Source organism: Ornithodoros turicata, chromosome 4 (genome assembly GCF_037126465.1).
Source record: "Ornithodoros turicata isolate Travis chromosome 4, ASM3712646v1, whole genome shotgun sequence".
Classification (NCBI taxonomy): Eukaryota; Metazoa; Arthropoda; class Arachnida; order Ixodida; family Argasidae; genus Ornithodoros; species Ornithodoros turicata.
In genome coordinates this window covers 76422090-76442402 of record NC_088204.1, presented here as the reverse complement: position 1 = coordinate 76442402, position 20313 = coordinate 76422090, and the positions used below count along the sequence as shown (strand labels likewise).

General features: G+C 44.5%; 2 protein-coding genes across 2 annotated transcripts in view; both read right to left on the bottom strand.

Moving 5' to 3' along the window:
* LOC135391908 (transmembrane protein 114-like) overlaps positions 1 to 9550 on the bottom strand; it is a 39935-nt gene extending 30385 nt beyond the window's left edge. Inside the window, 1 exon segment of the mRNA XM_064622457.1 lies at positions 9129 to 9550. Within this exon segment, the coding sequence (XP_064478527.1) occupies positions 9129 to 9369 (241 nt within the window). The 5' untranslated portion in view covers positions 9370 to 9550.
* Positions 9551 to 19436: 9886 nt separating this feature from the next.
* On the bottom strand, positions 19437 to 19880 carry LOC135392570 (DNA-directed RNA polymerase III subunit RPC9-like). The gene has a single exon (XM_064623276.1). The coding sequence runs from the start codon at positions 19878 to 19880 to the stop codon at positions 19437 to 19439; it is 444 nt and encodes a 147-aa protein (XP_064479346.1).
* Positions 19881 to 20313: the final 433 nt, after the last annotated feature.

The following is a 20313-nucleotide window of genomic DNA, read 5'->3' as shown; positions in this document are numbered from 1 at the left end:
TCCGCCTTTGGCTCTGACCGTTTATGGTTGCGTCGTCTGCATCGATTTGTCATATATTCTGCGGTGACATCTGCTACTTTTCTCTGCAGTGTCATTGCTAGACATTTAACCGCCAGTATGTTGTCGTCTGCCAACTGTTTCCTGGCGATACCCAATTTTTAGTGTAGTGCTGCAACGAACTCGTTTTTTTTTTCTTTTCCTTTTTTTCACACTTTTAAGAGAAATTTAAAATATGTACGGCAGCTCACAACAAGAAAGAAAAATTGTCGGACCATATGATGAAAAAATAAAATAAAATGCACTGTGCAGATCAGCGGATACTTCACGCATTAAAACCGGACGCAAAACAGCTTTATTACGTTTCCAACGAGGAAATATGCGGTACACCCCGACACTCCAAAGTACATCTTAGATACCACCATGCCCCTCTCTTAGCCTCGACCACCCTCTTCTCGCATGTATTGCGTTTAATGACCATTAGCGATTCCGGTGATAACGTACCTCATAGCGGTTCTTCCAGGTACCTCGCAAGATCATCATTCCGCATGCAGAGAGAAAAGAAAAGAAAGACATCCCCATCCAACCTTGAGGGCCCTATAGCGTACATACGATCTGCCTCTCCGCATTAAAGCGACATCGCCGTCGTGATGGAATGCCGACTCCCCTGCAGGCGTTTGACACGCCTCAAACCAGCCGCTAGATCGCCCCTCTATCCACATTCTTTTTTGTTTCGTATCGCGAGAGACTGTTTCGTGGAAAGGTCTTTGTCTTCGTATAAGGTATACGCAGGTGGTATTTAGCAGAAGGTACTACCCCTTCCTTGCGGAAAGGCCGTTTGGTGAGGAACAGTGGTTTATCCAGAATCCGAAGCATGGAGGGATGTTGAAAAAAATTGGGCGGGGGGGGGGGGGCATTATTATAGTTACGTCATTACAGCTTAAAATATCATTAACCACATGTGTCCAAAGCTGAAACCGCAAGGGCACCCCCTGTAGGGGGAACGCAGGTGAAAAAGTTAGGGGGGGTGTCACTGAACATTTGGTGGGGTGTTAGGGGGTGTAGCGGGGGGGGGGGTCTGGATAAATCTCTGGTGAGGAAGAATAGTTACTCGTACTTTGTACAATTTTCTCGTAATATTACGTTAATGTAGAGCAACCATATGTCGTAATTGCTATGTCGTAACAATGCATGACTGGACAAAGAGGCCGTATGCTTTACAAACGAATAAAGTACGTGCTATTTCGTATTTCACTCTGACGTTGTCCCACGGCGTATACTAGCACCTTTTTCAAAAGAAAACAAAAGTTGCGTGGGAACTACGTGAGAGTGGGCACTTCGTGTTACGTCTTTCTGTAACTACACTCCTGACGACACTCAAGGTTTTAGAAGACAGCGGCCACCGGCTCACCCTCCAATGGGTCCCTAGCCACATTGGAATAAGAGGCAATGAGGTAGCGGATCGGGCAGCTGCTGCAGCTCACCATCGCCGCTCAGCAGTCTCAATCATACTTTCGAATGGAGATAGGCGCTCCCTCTTGTCCGCTTTGACGTCGCCCTGGGCCCATCAGGAATGGTGTCATGACATCACCCGGTGGTCGCTTCTGTATGTTGTTGACCCAACGCTTTCATTTGACATGCCAAGCGGTTTCCCTCGCCTCTTTACGTCTCTAGTGCGTCGTTTACGACTTAGCGTCGCATTCACCCCTGCACTCCGGTATAGGCTGGGCCACAGCACCACGGCGCTGTGTACAACTTGTGGTTTACCGGCAACAATCCGACACATTCTCGAAGACTGCAGCCAGTACGTACGCGAGCGACGGGCCTTTAAATCTCAACTTGAAATGCTGGATCAGAGGCCATTCAACATCTGCAAAGTTCTCGGCCCATGGAGTAACCCTGGACACCAGTGCCGTGCACTTGGCGCTCTTCTTTCCTTTCTGAGGGCCACCGGCCTCCTTCACGAACTGTAGGGGTTTCCTTCCCTCGTCATCCTTTCATGTGAACCTTTTTGGAATGGGGTAGGGTCCTGCACTCAACGCAGGGAAACATCCCACATCATCATCATCCATTCATCTATGTTGTTGTTGTTGTTGTTGTTTCTGTAACTAGAAAAATACTACGAAATTTCTGCTACAATATTGCCTACAAACCTTGCCCCTGTTTTGAATTCTGATCTCCCACATAACGTACGTTTTAATCTTTATGCACAGTAATCAGGCATTTGGGGAAAGGTACCGTTCGGCTAAGATGTTGGAACAGGAACTTTGTACGATCATATATTCCCGATGAAGTGATACGGTGTTACTACAAAAGGAATAGACACTTTGAGCTTTAAATAGAACCAACACCGCTACACAGGTGTACACACAATATGCATAGTACACTCTTAAAAATGAACTTCACTGCATAGCACGCTCCTAGCCAACCATAATCTCGAATGATACCATTATCGGCCCCGATTTATTGAAAACGGGAGGCGTACGCCTTTTTTGTGACACTTATGCTGTTCATAATTATCACAAAAAAGGCGTACGTCCCCAGTTTTTAAGAAATTAGGGGACAAAACGATATCATTCGAGATTATGGTTGGGTAGGAGCGAGCAATGCGGTGAAGTTCATTTTCAAGAGTGCAGAATCGCAAGCAACGGAGGGAGGTCAATATTATACAGGGATGTTGTAACAGTTTCATTGCCAATATGTGGCTATATACACTCTTAAAAATGAACTTCACCGCACAGCACGCTCCTAGCCAACCATCACCTCGAATGATATCGTTATCTGCACTGATTTGCTGAAAACGGGAGGCGTGCATAAGTGTTAAACCCATAAATTTTATGGGTTTGACTTTTTTTGTCGGTTGTTACTAATGCTTCTTCTCCGTCTTCAGAGCCAATGAGGTCCGGAGATTCGGCCAAGTCCAGGTATGGAGACATTCGGTCTCGACACTCGATACTACATTCTTAAAAATGAACTTGACCGCATAGCACGCTCTTAGCCAACCATCATCTCGATTGATACCGTTATCTGCCCTGATTTGCTGAAAACGGGAGGCGTGCATAAGTGTTAAACCCATAAATTTTATGGGTTTGACTTTTTTTGTCGGTTGTTACTAATGCTTCTTCTCCGTCTTCAGAGCCAATGAGGTCCGGAGATTCGGCCAAGTCCAGGTATGGAGACATTCGGTCTCGACACTCGATACTACATTCTTAAAAATGAACTTGACCGCATAGCACGCTCTTAGCCAACCATCATCTCGATTGATACCGTTATCTGCCCTGATTTGCTGAAAACGGGAGGCGTGCATAAGTGTTAAACCCATAAATTTTATGGGTTTGACTTTTTTTGTCGGTTGTTACTAATGCTTCTTCTCCGTCTTCAGAGCCAATGAGGTCCGGAGATTCGGCCAAGTCCAGGTATGGAGACATTCGGTCTCGACACTCGATACTACATTCTTAAAAATGAACTTGACCGCATAGCACGCTCTTAGCCAACCATCATCTCGATTGATACCGTTATCTGCCCTGATTTGTTCAAAACGGGAGGCGTACGCCTTTTTTGTGACACTTATGCTGTTCACAATTGTCACAAAAAAATGCGTACACCTCCCATTTTCAACAAATCAGGGCAGATAACGATATCAATCGAGATGATGGTTGGCTAAGAGCGTGCTATGTGGTGATGTTCATTTCTAAGAGTGTAGTTGATAAAAAAGAAAGGGTGGTGGTGTACAAGGGAAGGGTGAAAGAAAGGGCGGGGGTGTGGGGCGGGACAGGATAAATCGCTAATCGTATATATTCCAGCTAGTTAAATCGAATCTATTCCTTTCTAACAACTCCTACAATACGGTCTCCGCCCCCCCCCAGATTCATTTATGGCCGCCTCCAATCTCTGTGTGGACGAGACAATCTTATCAGCCGTTCAAATCAGCAATGCAAACGCGCGTGGCGCTGCAGTGAAAGCCTTCGCTTTTTCCCAGATGCATATCGGGAGAATGTCTTCAATGTCCCCTGGCAGACAGCGTCACACTTCCGTACTGCATTATTCAATGACGAAATAGGTCGCGTAAAGATCACGTGGTGCTCGACACTTTGTCAGGGTTTAAGAGTAAAAGGTGGTTTTTTTTTCTCATTCTTTTGGTTCCATTGCGACGGGGTAAAAAGAACGATGAGTATGATGGAGTGAAAACGTGATTAACTATGGTCCCGTTCCGTCAACTTCGTTGTGAGCCTAGAGAATATCGGAAATGTCGCGAATGTCACATCGCCACGTAGTGACATACCCTATGTTTCTGCATGCATTGACGTGCCATCGACGTTCGCCCTATTTACAACGTTATACAGTGAACCCTGGTTAATATGACCCCGGATAATCTGACATACTTACGCGCTTTACGATCATACTCCTGGAGAACAATGCTGTGAAACCTCTGCAAATCTCCCCCTGTAATATGACAATTCCGCATTTTGACCAAAATTTTCGGGAACGACCATGGTCATAGTAAGGAGTGTTCCCTGTTATTCGGTGTTTTTTTTTTGTTTTTTTTTGCAGTCCCTTGAAATCCGAATTAACGAGATTTTACTGTAACGTGTCACAGAAAGTGGAATTTGAACACTGTTTTCAGGAATTATTCTCTGTGCATGTGCATCCACACTGGGTTTTGATGGGTCAAAGGTTGCTTTTGTTGTGGTATTTCACCCATGCTCTAGTCATCCATTTTAACGGTTCCATGAAACTTCTCCTGCGGAATATTTGGTAAATTCCTCGCACATTTGGTTTTGTTTGTTTGCGTGAAGTAACGGGTCTGAAGCTTGTGGTTTTTCTTTGTGACTTTTTTTTACTTCTCCAAATTTGCTCATACTCTTATGTGCTTCGAAACTTCACATTTTACAGTTACCACTTTAAATTTCGAACTAAACCTAATTAACGCTTTAGTCGAATAATTTAATTTTCAGTTCGCTAGCTGGGTATTCCATGAAAGGAGTACCCAGCGAATACCCAGATGAAGAAGGCGGGTATCACGTTTCATCACTCGGTTAGTTTGCCCGGAACTAACAACCGCACCGCAATGTTAATACGTGCATCCGGGAATGTAACAGTAAAGTCGTGCGATTGACCCGCACTTGGTCCACGTGTGTCATGCAGAGCAGCAAGCGTCCTTTGATTCTCTCCTTGACGATGGGTCATCTGGCGATTGTTGGAGCACCCAACGCTCTATAAAGGACATGCGAAGGATCATTAAGCGAAGGATGTGGCCAGGTAACGCAGATTTAATGGGCAAGAGAGATCTCCAGCAGGAATACAAGTTGTCGTTTGGCTTTACCGGGACAATGGGGGATTTTCAGTAATGATGATGATGATGCTGATGCATATTGTCCAATGACGAAGTTGCACGACCCACTTGTGAGAGACGTGTTGCTAGTTTTAGCACAATGGTCGATTGAGTGATTTATTGATCGTATTACGTGAGACATGCACAACCGTTGCATAATCGTTGGACGGTGAAATGCAGCGATGGATGCTGCTCCAGAGCTGCAGCGATATTTTATATATATGTTTTACGTATGTGCATGTAAAGTACACTGATATACTGCTGTCGGTCACCAGTTTCAAGGATGCCGTAAGCCAACTTAAAGGTCTTTTTCCTATGCCACAGTCTGCTAAACTGTTACTGGCTATTGGCCTGCAGTGTTGCCGGTTTCATCTGCTAATACGTGCGTGGAAATTATTGGAGTATCGTGTTCTGCTACGTGCTGGCACGATAATATGGATTGTCTTGCCAACATGAGAGTTCGTGCTCTGTAACGTAAGTTCTCAAAAATAGTTTTCGGTTCTCCGCTAACAGCTCAGTTACCTAATCGAAAGCAGCCTTCACTGTCGTCTGCGAAAGGTACGGCTACCCGCTATTGGTTCGCAGATGTCGTTTCCTAATACCTAGACCCCTTGAATAATCGTTGTCGTCTGGTATCATTGTGGTGCTTTAACGGCAGTTTTTATTTTCACTATCGCCTGCTCAAGGATCGGCTATCCGTTATAGGTTCACATGCATCGTCTGCTTGGTGATATTTCGTGGCTTCACGTCGCGAGGCAACTATGGTCGTGTCGTCTGCTAAAGGATCGGTTATTCGCTCTCGGTTCATCAGGCGTCTTCTGCTAACACCTCGATAACACTGTACGTAATTCGTAGTGCCTTATGCTGGGATATTTCGGAATGAATAACTTTATTGGATCTGGTTTTGTCGTTCTCTGGATTCTCACGAAGGAATGTTTCACCACCACGCATGACCTTGGTGTCTGCATCAATAATTGCTCGGTCACGTGACGGTGACGTTTGGCTGACCTTGACTGGTCCCTTTCGTTTTCATACGTTTCTCGCAGGCAACATTGATACTCGTGCGTGACGCAATCAATTCTTACGATTCCTCCTCATTAACGGTCGGTAACAGGTATCGAAATTGGCGTGTGACCAGTCGATGAGATCTGTGATTGGAAAGCGAGTCACGTCGAAATATGTGTGACGTCAGAGAAGACACGACTTACACGTTTCATCACGCGTTTGGTGTGGGAATTTGTTATACTCTTGCACGTAGATGTGTCGTCTGCTTGCATTACTACTTTACGTGTTTGGGTCTTGTAGTTTCGAGATGACTTTTCTATCACGCAGATGGCAAGTGTCTTCTGCTAAGTTTCTATTCCGAAGTAAATCAGTGCAGATTCCTCCGGTAGGCATCTTACTCTGTACATTGCAGAAGGCTTGACCACGAAGTTAGAAAATGACAACTATGGATTAACGCCCAAATAAACTATAGCAGAGGAGACCTGGACAAGACACTACAGCGCTTTTCCTCGTGCCACATAAGGACATATAATTGCGCGCCTTTCAAAATATCCGTCCGCTAAAAAAAGAAAAAAAGAAAGAAACACCAGCGCAGGTAACCAAGTCGACTTCGGACGTGTTAAATGTCACCTGCTAGAGCTGAAAAGTTGGTCATGTTGGAAAACTATAGATGATTCGTCGTTAAAGGTCAGCGAACTTTAGCAGAAGATGACAGGGTAGCCAATGTCTCAGAGTGGAGTGTCCTCAGATATGATGTCGTCCGCTTTAGTTTTTCCTGGTCAGCCGGAGGGCTGGTGAAATCATACAGCCTGTATGTGGGGTATGCCATGTCTTCAGGGTGACTTTGGCGACGTCCTATGAGTGTAAACCAGTTCTGGATGAAGAATGCGTTTTTTTTTTTTTTTCTTCTTCTCTCGCTGTCAGGCAGGCGCAATTCTTCGCGGCACTCTGATCAAAGTCTCTTTTCCTGTTCAGAGGGAATACTGTTTTCGGACACTTCGGAATTTATGAGATAGACGTCAGCTCGATTTTGACTGGTTATTAATCTGGATTACTATTGACGTTTGCTACTGCTTCTTTTCTTCTCTCTCTCTATTTTTTTATGGCCTATTCGGTAGTCTGAGTAGATGTTTCAGTTAGGCGATGGTCAGTTGTTTCAAATGGCGACATTTCAACAAACCACAACAATTTTAAGAATCCTACTTTGAACCGCATGTTTTGCAATGAAATGTCGCATTTAATTGCAACAACACGTGCAAGGAACGTTGTTTGGGGGTTCATAAATTTTTGCAGTTTTTTGCAGTCATAAATTTTGACGAAAAAAAAAAGAAATGAATAAAAGAGAAGCAGAAGAAAACGTACCGACAAACCCTTTTTCGTTTGACAGGTGAGTATCATTTGTATCCTCCTTCATAATAAGAGTCACACGGATCGCTTGCACTATAAACATGTAAAACCTTTTAAAATGTAAACATTCGATGTCATTCTAGTATTTTTGAAGAGAACCGAACGGTATTTGCCAAAAATGAAGGAGAAGCTTTTACCCTAAATGTGTTGGAGGAAGACGCCGTTAATGTCACAATGTGAACGACCATGACATCACTGTCATTGCTCAGACGACACGGACGCAGTCAGGACATTAAAAGATAAGTAGATTAATGGCAGTAGCTCGCGTTCCATACGACAGGCCGAATCTCACAAGATGCCACACCAAGAATATAATGGCCGGCAGTATACTGCCGGCCAGTATTCGGCGTTGACCTGTCAAACGACGAGGGAGGCCACCTGTTGCTCTGTTATGTCCACTGGACTCATTTCATTTTCATTGTCGTATACATAAAATGGACAAGCGATAAGGAATAAAACAGCGAAACATAAATTGCGTTGCGGGGGTGGCCGCTATGTCACTATACAGTGAAGCCGTACCGGCACCGGTATGAAGACGCTCAAGGGTATGCAGTGGCCACGTACGGCAGCGGGACAGCACGGGAAGTACCGGTTCCTGGTGATAAATATCCTGCTAGCATGATGTCATCAAGTACCTTCACCAAGCGTCCGGCTTCCAATCGTTATCACCCAATTGAACGTCATTTGCGGAGGATGGAAGGTGGTATGGTGAAGAGTTGTACGGGCACTGCAACGTACGTGTGATCGACTTGTTTGCACACCGGAGGATAACCACCCGACATTGAAGCATTGATTTGCATCTGATATCAACTCTCGCTGGGTGCATGCATGCGAGAACTTCCGGAAGTTGTAGACCTTGTCTGCAGGCCGTACACACTTCCAAAGTCAACAAGTCGATATCCGTTCAGCAGTTAACGATTGTGTCATCACAGTCAAGCTCAAATTGATGAACGTGATAAAATCACGCATCGTCTAGCCACAGGTCGACGAGTGTTTGACAATAATACGGTCACTTGACAAATCAGATGCAATGTAACAATTCATCTATATTAAACTTCGCACATCCAGCACAGCCGTCTTCCCCCTTAAAATATCACTGTACCCCTCCCCCCCTCAAATCCCTGCAAAAGGTCGGAAAAGTCAAGAGAGATGCAGGGGTCACCCCCCTAGTAAATTCTAACACCCCTGTAGAAATGAACATCCTGCGCAAACCCAGTATGATCTCAGGGACGTCAACACTGCTAACTGGAAGCTCCGCTATGACGTTATAACCGATATCGCAATAAATATGCCTCCGCAGAAATCCCCGCACACATGTCAGATAGAGTGGACAACGCGAAGGCGTGCCGTGACACCTTCGTGCTTTTCGGTCAGAGAGAAAACTCACCTCCTTTCGGTTTTTTCTCCGGGAAACAGATCCTAAAGAGTCCCTGATCCCTGCTGAAGTACTCGATCCTCGATTCATAAGCACGGAATTCGTCCGTCTCCCTTTGGATGCTCTGTCGGATGGCTGTTCTGTTAACCCTCGTTTCCAACCAATTGTCCGTTCCAAAAGAAATGGCAAGGCATGCGACAGCCAGAACGGCCGTTATCGTCGCTATGGACAACGTGACGGCTGAACACGCCATGATGAACAAGTATCCGCGGCGCACTCGCAGGTATCCGAAATCCGATGTTTGCGAAAACGGAGAACAAAATCCACACCGTGTCTGTATGCACCGCGATCCTTGTGTTGCAACTGGTGGATGCGAGTAGACGTAGGCAGCTTGCAAGGAAGAAACAGGTTGGACGGAGTGGAAAGACAGGGGAAAGAGGGCGAAAAGCACGCAGGTGTGGGAGAGAAAGAGGAGGAGAGGACGCGGGGAGCGCCTGTAGGGATGGCGGAGTTGAGAGATGCGTGTTTCACGAACGCGCTGCATCGCTTTTGCATCGCGTACATTCAAGAGTCAACGCTGTGAAGTGTAACAGTTGCAGTTATAGAACTGTGTATACTTTTTTAATTATTACAATTATTAGTATTATTCAGCGAGCTGCGGGAACTCTAGAATGCCAGATGGGCGACTTCATGTCGCACAAAGACAGCGCGCTTACCGCATTTAAAAAACGTATTTGTTAATGCTATTCTATACTGATTTTCGTCGGCGTTGTGTTTAAAAAAATGTTGAGCAGGTTTGTATTCATTGTTGACAAACTTTCTGTGGCTTTTTAATATTTTATTTTTATTTACTACCAAGATGCGCTGAGTCTGCCTTCAGAACAGTGGGCCGGAGCGGATGCTTTGAATTCGCTGCCCCACAAAAGAAAAATACAGAGAAAATCCCGCTACACTTCATCGGCATGCTTCTAGCATATTTTACTCTGCCTCTTGCCACCGACCGGTTTTGAAAGTCTCGGAACCATTTCCGATAAGTTTCTGAGAAACGTTATTGAGAAAGAGCACGCGGTTGAAATGGTAACGGCACACCGTAGCCGAACTCCGAGCTGCTGCTGTCGTCTGCTTTCAAAGTTGGCCCCCTCCGAATTCCGAGTAAGCTAACTACCAGACATACCGGCCGCAGTGTGTATGACCGTACAACAGCCGGAGCCTTCGCAGGAACATTCTTTTTTTTTTATTACGCTTCATCCAATAATGTCGCGCGCTTCGCATATTCTTCTGTTGTAAGTTAGCAGACGACTTCTGTTTCTACCCACCCACCTGTTTCTGCTTCGGCGTCGCGCTGCTACAAAAAGTGGAAGTTATAGTCCTCCTCGTTTCTTCAACTCGTAAAGTCTCCCACAGCGGAATTTTTCTTCTTTTCAAAGAGGAAGAAACCTTTCAAAAGTAACAAAAACCTTTCTGGCGGTGAGTCTTTATCGTGTCTCTCTCCCTCAAAGAAGTACGAACGTTCTTTTTCCTTCTTGCTTTTCTTGAATGGAGTGAGCGGTGCGTGCGGCGGTCTTCTGAAAGGGCGCTGTCAGGAGTGGAGACGGAATCCAGACGTCATTTTTTGAGAATCCCGTAGTAGGAATGTTACCTTCTGAGGCGTTTACAGAGATGCAATCTTGGACGTGGCATGAACAGTTGATGACGTTGTTCATGTCATCAATGAATGATCGGAACGTAATCTCGAAGGATGGAAGTGAGGGCCGTTGAATCACATGAGTGAATCACGTGGGCGTGAATAACGATACAGCTTTCACTTACGCTATCTTCATGCCTTTTTATAGCGTAGTTGATATTACAACTGTAAGAGGCAGGAATTATATATATAAAAAATGAAGGTAGGAGCTCTAGTGGATCATAAGCATGTACATAAACAACATGTGCACAGTACCAGTTTATATATACCAGCGGGAATATCCTACAAAGTCTTCGTAAAAGAAGAAGAAAACTTTTTGCAATAAACTGTATTCAACTGAACAAGAAAGTCTGAACGACATTCCAGATGAACTAATAGCACAATTAACTAATAACAATTACGTGGCAGTAATAGGTCTGACATCGGTACCTGAAAGACAAGCTCCGCCATTAAAAGCCGCCTAACGCAGTAGGAAAGTCGCCTATTTTTCGGACTCTGACGCACTCTATGACTCAGAAAATGAATATAAGTACATTCGGTACGGACAATCCGGTATATGTCTGACGATTATATCCGGGGTCGATCGAAATGAGTATTTATTCTTAGCATGTCTGTGTGTGTGGGCACGCACAATTATCAAGTCCGCACTCACAAACATAGTGGCACGATTTTTTGGGCATTTCCTATAGGGTGTACGTATAGCCGGAGATGAAAGCTGTAGATAAGGGAGCCCGCTTTGACTGAGGCGTACTTTATTAACATATATTCCCTCTTATTCCTTTGTACGAGGAAAGATAGAACAGCAGAGAAAGAAGGGCGGAACTTTTTTTTTATGCAGGATGAATCGAAGCGATGAATTATTTTCTGCTTTTTCTTTATTCCGAGGCTTTTCGTTTTCCGCCGCGTCGTTCTGACTCCGTCCTTTCTTTCGTCGGTGCTATCGACATTCAGTATCTTGGTCATCTTGGTGCTGCTGGTTAGTGTTTTTAGAATTTGATTTCAGGAAGTGAAAATGGGGGGACGTTGACCCTTTTATTCTTGCTTTTCATTTGCCACTTCCTTCGGTTAATTCTTTAGTAATTTCTACGTGTTTATTGTATAAGTTATGATTGTATTGATGGTATGATGATGGTATGGTGGCATTGGTAGCTTTTACAAGAATGACAGAAAGATGCTTTGTTGTCAATGCGCCATTAAACTCCCAATCATCATCATCATCAACAGAAAGATGAAAACGAGGCGAAACATGAAAGACGCGGAAAATAAAGTAACTGGGAACCTCAAAAGGTAACCCTATTTGTTGCTTACAACGAGTCAAGTGGAGCAGTAAATGTGGAACACTCGCTCCGTGACGCCAAATCAAAATGCTGTCGCGTGATTCCCAAACTTGTTGCAGACACAGCTCCGTCTCTGCCAAGTACACCGGTTATGCGACCGTGGAATCGTTGATGCTCTTTGAGAGACGTGACCCCACTGTATGGCGTCGAAGCCACCGGTCGAGTTAACTGAACTTGAACATCAGGTAGCACCGAACGGCAAGATGAAAGGGACGGCCGCGTACCCTATAGAAGGGAAAAGCTCGAGCGTGGAGAAAAGGGCTACCGGAAAACCTGGGATCTGATCCAGGTGGGGTTAGGGGGAGCCCCTCGCCCTCCGAAATGTCGGCCACCATACCTCTTCACAGTGGATCAGGCTGATTCGCTGAAGTGCTCAAGAAATGTGATCACAACTGGCTGGCGATCGCTATTTTGCTTCGTAAATGTGGAAGCGCAGACTTCTTTTTCTCTATTTTTTTTGTGTGTGTCCCCCCCCCCCACCCCCCTGAGAAAATTTCTGGCTGCGCCCCTGATCTGATCGACATACATAACACCTCCCCGGAGAGTTTGATAACCATGCTTCATAATAAGTTGTTTTTAACTGTATAGTATTCAGCTGTATTTTATCTAGTAGATTCCTATTATGGCCGTCACGGTCCTTTGGGTTTTTACATAATAAATTAATAAAGAAATAAATATGAAGCGGCGTTTCTTCGTCAGACGTCTTCCTGGGTCCCACAATTCTCAATACACCAGCTCCCCACCTTTCCAGGTCGAGACTGGTTGGTGACACGGGTTCGAATTCTGTCACCCGCTGTGCTGTCTGAGGTTTTTCCTGGATTTTCCGAAGACTTTCCAGACGAATGTCGGCACAGTTCCCCCTGAAGTCCCCCCCCCCCCACTCCTTCCTGCTGTCCTCTCTCCATCTGTCCACGTCTGTATACGCCACTCATAGCCGCAGTTGCTTCGCGGCGGTAACATATAATTAAAAAAAAGACTTCTCAATACCATCCGGATATCTTGTAGAGAAGAAGAAACGCTATTTCGCGACTAATTGTTGACTATTGAGCCTCTGGCGATGAAACTCGCAATAAAGTTGTTGTTTCTCGTGACGTTTCGGCTAGCCAGGGATTCCTGAGAACTCGCAAGACATCTCTGTGGCCACCTTTATCTCTGTCGCGCAAACTTTTCGGACATCACTTATAAGGCATGCCTTCTATAGAACGCATGAGTTGAGAGTTGCTCTGAGGTTGAGACGAAGAAAGAACGACAATGCTGAAGAAACGAGTGTCGCGTTGTGTCCCGACAGATGGGAGTCCCACATTTCCTGGTTGGCCGGCACACTTTCTCCCCCCCCCCCCCTCCCTTCTTTTGACTTGACCACAAAACCTCCATTACGTGTATAATGACAACTGGTGAGATCATCTTTTTCAATGGAGGTCAAACTATTTCATTGACTCTTAGTTCCGCCATAGAGCACAATCGACTAATGCGTGCGGTCACCCTGCCTCCTTCACTCTCGCTCTCTCTTTATTTTTGGCGTTTGTATTTTGAATTGCTCAACTTACACCATAGTGGCCGTTGCCCAAGCGAGGTGGCGGGTTCAAATCCGGCTGCACTGTTTCCGGTTTGCTCGCATACTTCCCAGACAAGTGTCGGCGTATTTCCATCTCGTCCACCAGCTTGCCTGTCGTTGTACTTCCTCTCGAAGTCGTCCCACGACGCGTACTAACCTTTCCGTGTGCCCGACCCTGCGGCTGTCCATCTGCACACACCGCTCGTGCAGCCACAGTTGGAGCCACTGGATAATATGATATGTATAGTTTTTATATTTCCTCTTTTGTTAGGTTTTGTGTACTGTGATATGTTTTATTTGGTAACATCTCATTACGGTTACAGACGAAAGTCTCATTACGGCCGAAAATCCTTTAATCCCCAAGTGTCTCATTATGGCCAAAATCTCATTTTGGCCGAAGACGTTTCATTATGGCCAAAAAAAGACATCGTCCGTAGTGAGATTTCGGCCGCAACGAGATACAATATATTATTTGACCATTGTTTTCTTTTTCGAAATGTTGCCCCGACCTTCCGTAGACCGCGTTCCATCTTTGGAATGTCGCAGCGTCCTTCAGGAGAGGCTCGGTCGGAGGTTACTTTTGTCGCAACTTTTGTAATAAATAAAGTTAAAAGACCAGGTGTTGGGACGTCTAAAACCATCCTTTTGTTTGGGCTATATACATATAGTTGTCTGGATGCACAACACAAGCCTCAAGGTGTCAGTTGTTCATCGTTGTCTCGTTACGGGATTTAGAAGGTTAAAATGTTTAAAAGACGTGAAAAGGTCGCTTATGCTGTTAATCCTTTGTTTCCTTTTAGTATGTGAAGTGACATTGATGGAGTTGTGTTATCGTTTTGCGTGAACTTTGTTTAGTTGCTGGGAGTTATGTGACACTAATGAGGGAATGTGAAATTTTATGGGTATGACTTTTTTTGTCGGTTGTTACTAATGCTTCTTCTCCGTCTTCAGAGCGAATGAGGTCCGGAGATTCGGCCAAGTCCAGGTATGGAGACGTTCGGTCTCGACACTCCATTACTACATTCTTAAAAATGAACTTGACCGCATAGCACGCTCTTAGCCAACCATCATCTCGATTGATACCGTTATCTGCCCTGATTTGTTGAAAACGGGAGGCGTACGCCTTTTTTCTGACACTTATGCTGTTCATAATTGTCACAAAAAAAAGGCGCACACATTCCTTTTTCAACAAATCAGGGCAGATAACGGTATCAAGCGAGATGATGGTTGGCTAAGAGCGTGCTATGCGGTCAAGTTCCTTTCTAAGAGTGTATATGCTGTTTACCCGTGTATATATTTATTTTTGTATTTATTTACGTGTATATTTAAATCATCATAGTCGTTGCTGTTCCTGAGCTATACCTTCGCTCTCTACGAGCACGGACTCGCGTCATCCCCCCACCATTATTTCATGGCAACTTCCCTTCGGACTTCGATCATCAACTGTAGAACCCGAGGTAGAAGTTGACTGTTCACTCTAAGAAAAAAAAAGGGTGTGAAAAGGTGGTAACTTTTATAGTTACCACCTAGGTCAACGCAGCATCAGATAAAGGGCGTAAAAGGGTGGTTAAATCAATTATCATATATCCAAATTGCTCCTGAAAGGCGTACGCCCCCCTCGCTCACCGAATCAGAAGCGGTAACCCTATCATTCGCTAGGTAGCAGATATAACTTTGCAGTCTTTTAGGCACAACATATGCGACAACTATTACCTCCTAAAAGGTGTAACAACTCCACCCTTTTTTCTAAGAGTGTTGCTTTGCAGTGCTACACTCTTAGAAATGAATTTCACCGCATAGCATGCTCCTAGCCAACCATAATCTCGAATGATAACGTTATCTGGCCTGATTTTGTGACACTTATGCTGTTCATAATTGTCACAGAAAAGGCGTACGCCTCCCGTTTTCAACAAATCAGGCCAGATAACGTTATCATTCGAGATGATGGTTGGCTATAGGAGCATGCTATGCGGTGAAGTTCTTTTCTAAGAGTGTATAGGGAGAAATTTCAAATAAAATTGTCCATCCAGCGAAAGCGATAGCTTTATATGGACAATCACCGCGTAGGTCAGTCCGTATAGCTTTATAGGACCACGTGACCAAATATTTGACACCAAAGATGGCCCTATATGAAGGTACCGAACGCAAACGCGTTTGGCACAATGCCCAAGGATGCATCTATAGCCTTTTCTTATATGTTTTTCGTGTTGGTTTATTTGCATGTACCTAGCCATTTTTGGTAAGCTTATAAAGACCTGTCCAGTAACGCAGTTCAATTTGTACTCGTATCTTTCTAACATTGTCCAGGTATTTTTGCGTGAGCGGTACAGCAGCAGTCTTGTGTGGGATATCCTCGTAAAGCTTAGGGTGTGGCGTGTGACTTTTTCGCGTTAACTGTCTTTACCGGATTCGTGAGGGAAAAATCGGATGATATTTTTTTAAATCTGCGATTCGGGGTGAAATCGGGTGTTACTGATACATTTGGGTGTTATTGGAATATGTTTTGCGTTCTGTCCAACAAACCGCCCGCGGTTAAAGTGTGTATATCGATTAAACATACATACCTCGAAGGACATGTTGTAACATGAAATGTGCTTCACGTACTTGTTCTTGCACTCAAATAATATCTACATCACACATTCGTATAAATTGCTAGTAAATAGTGCACGTGATGCGTGAGTAAACCTGATACCTGGTTGTAATTCGGGAGGAAACCGTGTTTAATCCGAATTCGACTAAAACTGATTTGGGAGGGAATAATCGGGGGGGGGGGGGATTTCTATTTTTAACCAGGATGTTCTAACACCTGTGCTTGCAGAAACGGGCGATCCGAAAGGTGCACGGTACATTTATAGAGCATCAGACCTGCCTCTGTGATGTGATGTGATGTGATGTGAATAAAGAAAACCCTGCCTCTAGAGAGATGGAACACATTCATTGTGGATGTACTTGTCAATCATGCAGAACAGGAGGGACGTCTAAGAAGTGAAACGCGCCAGCCACAGAATAAGGCAAAGTGTGGTATTAAACAGGTGATGCTGCGTTCTACACATGTCCAACATTGAGGAAGAAGACCTCCGGAAAATCGCCGAATGAGTGTTTTTTTTTTCTTTTTTTGTAGCGAGCCTCGAATGCTGTGTTGAGGGAATGCTGGGATTAAAACCCAAGCCCCAAGCGCGAGGAGTGCACTATTTTTCCCGGCGGACGTAGAGCCGACTGTCCACCAATCAGGGACGGTGGATTTTCAAAGATTTATTTCGAAGCGTTTGTCCTTCAAAGTTTACTTTTCGGAGCTTATTTCGACAGCGTGGATTCGCTCATGATTTATATTGAGTTTATTTTGAAAGTTTGATCTTTAAGAGATTTATTTTTGAAAGGTTTATTTTTACACGATTTATTTCGGCGTCATCTGCCCCCAAGAAAAAGGAGTTAAAGTACACCCTTTTTTTTAAAGAGTGTAATCCGTATCGAAACCCTAACTTCTCTTAATATGCCAAGTTTTTAAAGCAGAGTCATAGTAACCTGATTACATTTTCCTCCTCGAGGCGCTGGGAAAAGAATTAAAAAAAAACTAGTTTACAGATATATTAGCCGACTCGAAAACTGGCACTCGAAGCATCGCATGGGGAGATCGCGACTTGAGAGATCACGCCTGTTTGTTGAAGGAGGACCTCCCGAAAACGTACGGGGCTGTTTCGCACCTGTGGAGGGGTCTCGCGCACTTTCATATGATATGTTGTTCTTCTCGCGTGATATTTACCGTGGGCTGCTACGATTTTGCAGACACTGGTATAGCGAAGGAATGGTTTAAGATTTATGACGAAGTACGTAGCACTATTTTCACCTGAAAGAAGAAACAAAATTCCCGTCTTCTATAGTACCCGAGAATATAGAGTTTTGGATAAATTGGAAATCTGAAAAAATAAAAATTGAGAATAAAGTTTGTGAATTTCCGTTTCGAAATGACAAATCTGTATGTTTCCTCGATTAAGCTCAAATTTTTCCGCGTTTCTCCACGACACACGGAATCTCAGGGTCCGCACTCTCAGAAAAAAGTGTCTAGCAGTTACACCTTTTAGGAGGTAATAGTTGTCGCATATGTTGCGCCTAAAAGGTTGCAAACTTCTACCCCCCACCGAGGAATGATAGGGTTACCGATGAAAGATGAAAGTATGATTTGATAGTAAGATGATGAGTATGATTTGAGATGAAAGTATGCATTTGTCCCTTCTATGTTGTTCCAGCCTCAGGACATCAGTTCCTTCAGGGTTACCGCTTCTGATTCGGTGAGCGAGGGGGGTGTACGCCTTTATGTAGCAATTTGGATATATGATAATTGCTTTTACCACCCTTTTGACACCCTTTATCAGACGCTATGTTGACCTACGTGGAGAAGTTAACACCTTTTCACACCCTTTTTTTCTTAGAGTGCGTGGGGATCACCGTACGAGGTTGGTACATTGTCACCTAACATTTCGAAATGGCTTTCAGAGGTCGCGCTCCAGTTGAAAAAGACGCAGACCCAATTTTCGCGGGGAATTTCTCTTCACACTGGATTCTATCTGCCGCATCAGCTGAGTGCCGAGCAGATGGGATTCCGCTCCACATTTTCTTTTCTTTTTTGTTTCCCTTATTATTTTTCCTCGTCAAGCTCGGTATGTCGTTGCTTACGATTTCTGATCACGAATACGCACTTCGTGAACGGAATGCCGAGACATTTACATTCGCTGTCAATCGAGTGCGCACCAGTTTCGTAACAGAGCTAAGTAGTCACGTGGTGGCGCGCGCGGTGTGCCCGCGAAGCGACTGTGGCCGTGAGAGCTTCGTAGTGTTTTGCTCTGGGACGTTTCGCACCTTTGCAAGATAGATGCATAGATCCGTGTTGCAAAGGGAGACCTTGATGGTTGCATTACGCGTTCTCAGTCTTCGCTATCGGACTTTTGTTTATATCTCTCACACGTTTATAGGGTTCGTACGAAGGCAACGGTGGAATAGACCTGTGGGTGAGAAAACGAATTGCAATAGAATTTAATTGTGAGAAAAAAAAATTGAATTCTGATACTCGCATCCTGAATCCCCCAAATATCCACGTTGAGAACGGGTGGCACAAGGACCTCTTTCAGACTTGACAGGGCCCTTTAACCCTTCATGCTCTGTCCCACTTTTTTCTTTCTTTTTTTTCTCTCTCTCGCTCTCAAGTGCGCACACAATAAGGCATTGTTGACTACCTTTAATGGATAGGACGGCGTTCATGATAACAGTTCCGAAAACATGATAGGCCAATCGCCAATCGACTTCATTTGAAGTGCGGCTGACATCAAATTGCTGATCTTTGATGTGACAGCTCCATCTATCGTTTTTATTTGTAACGTTTTTTTTATTGGTTGACATATTAGACTATGGCACCATTGACAGAACACATTCAAAATATAACTAAAGAGATTACAAGAACATGGTGCATACTTCACGGAGAGTTAACCTCTTAATTGTCTGGTTTGGCAATACAACGATTTGGATTCGCTTTCTGTAATAGTTGGGCCTTTAGAAGGGAGCGGATGCCATTCCATTTTACCTTTGGGCATCAACTGAGCTCAGCTGCGTCGATCACGGTCTTTTATTCCTAGCAGACGACAAAGTGAACACATGAGAGTGAACTCCAATCAAATGGCTACATTACTTCGAAGGTGACTTTTTATCAACCTCACGTAACTGTTCAACGTTCACCACTTTACGTCACTCGCGCGTCACTCCGTTTCTTCCATCTCCACATCTTCTCCGTTCTCTTCTTCCTCTTCTACCAGATCGTCCTGTCCACCTGGAAGAGTTCGTTGGACGATATCTAAGATGGTCTGCATGTCGTCTTCGGACAATCTTTCTTCACTCTCTTCGATGAGCAACTGAATCTCGACGAACGTTGTCGGCCGATGATTGATCAACTGCAGTTTTTCAGCTTTGGTAAGTTGAAACGAAGTGGCCAGGATCTCCTTCAAGAAGCTTTCCACGCACTCGTCCGTCTGCTGTGCGCATGGCGTATTTTCGAGGTAAGCAACGGTCTCGTAAGAGACCGTTGCTAGATTTTGAAGGCTTTTCGATGATTTGCTACCTTTTTTGTCGCTTTGAAACTCTTTCAGGAGCTTCAGCACTTCGTAATTGCTCAGAAGCGCTGCGTTTTCCTTGATAACTTTCATTCTGTGTGGGCGCCGCCATTTAAGACGAGTGGTTCGTTACAGCCACGCCAGGTGGAACCACCTTCCCCACCTTCCATCCATTTCTAGATTTGCCTGTTGTGTGTCGCCTCGCGACGCGTACACGTTTCGGTTCTGTTTTCGGTTTTCCCATTGTGGGTTTCTCGTTCATATTCGCGAACACAAAACGAAGAATACAAAGCTTTCTCGAAAAGCTGTGTAAAGTTCAGAGACAAACTGAAGCACCTTTTTTAGTGCCAATCGTAAAATTAGAGCAAGAACGACGACAATTATGTTTCAGTTCAAGCTAGTTATTTCACCTCGCGAAATACTGCCTCTGCTTTGTATTCATTGTTTTTCACTACCACCCGACTAGACTGTATACGTATATCTTTTTTTGCATTCGTCGCTCAAGTTCAATAACACTATATAAATT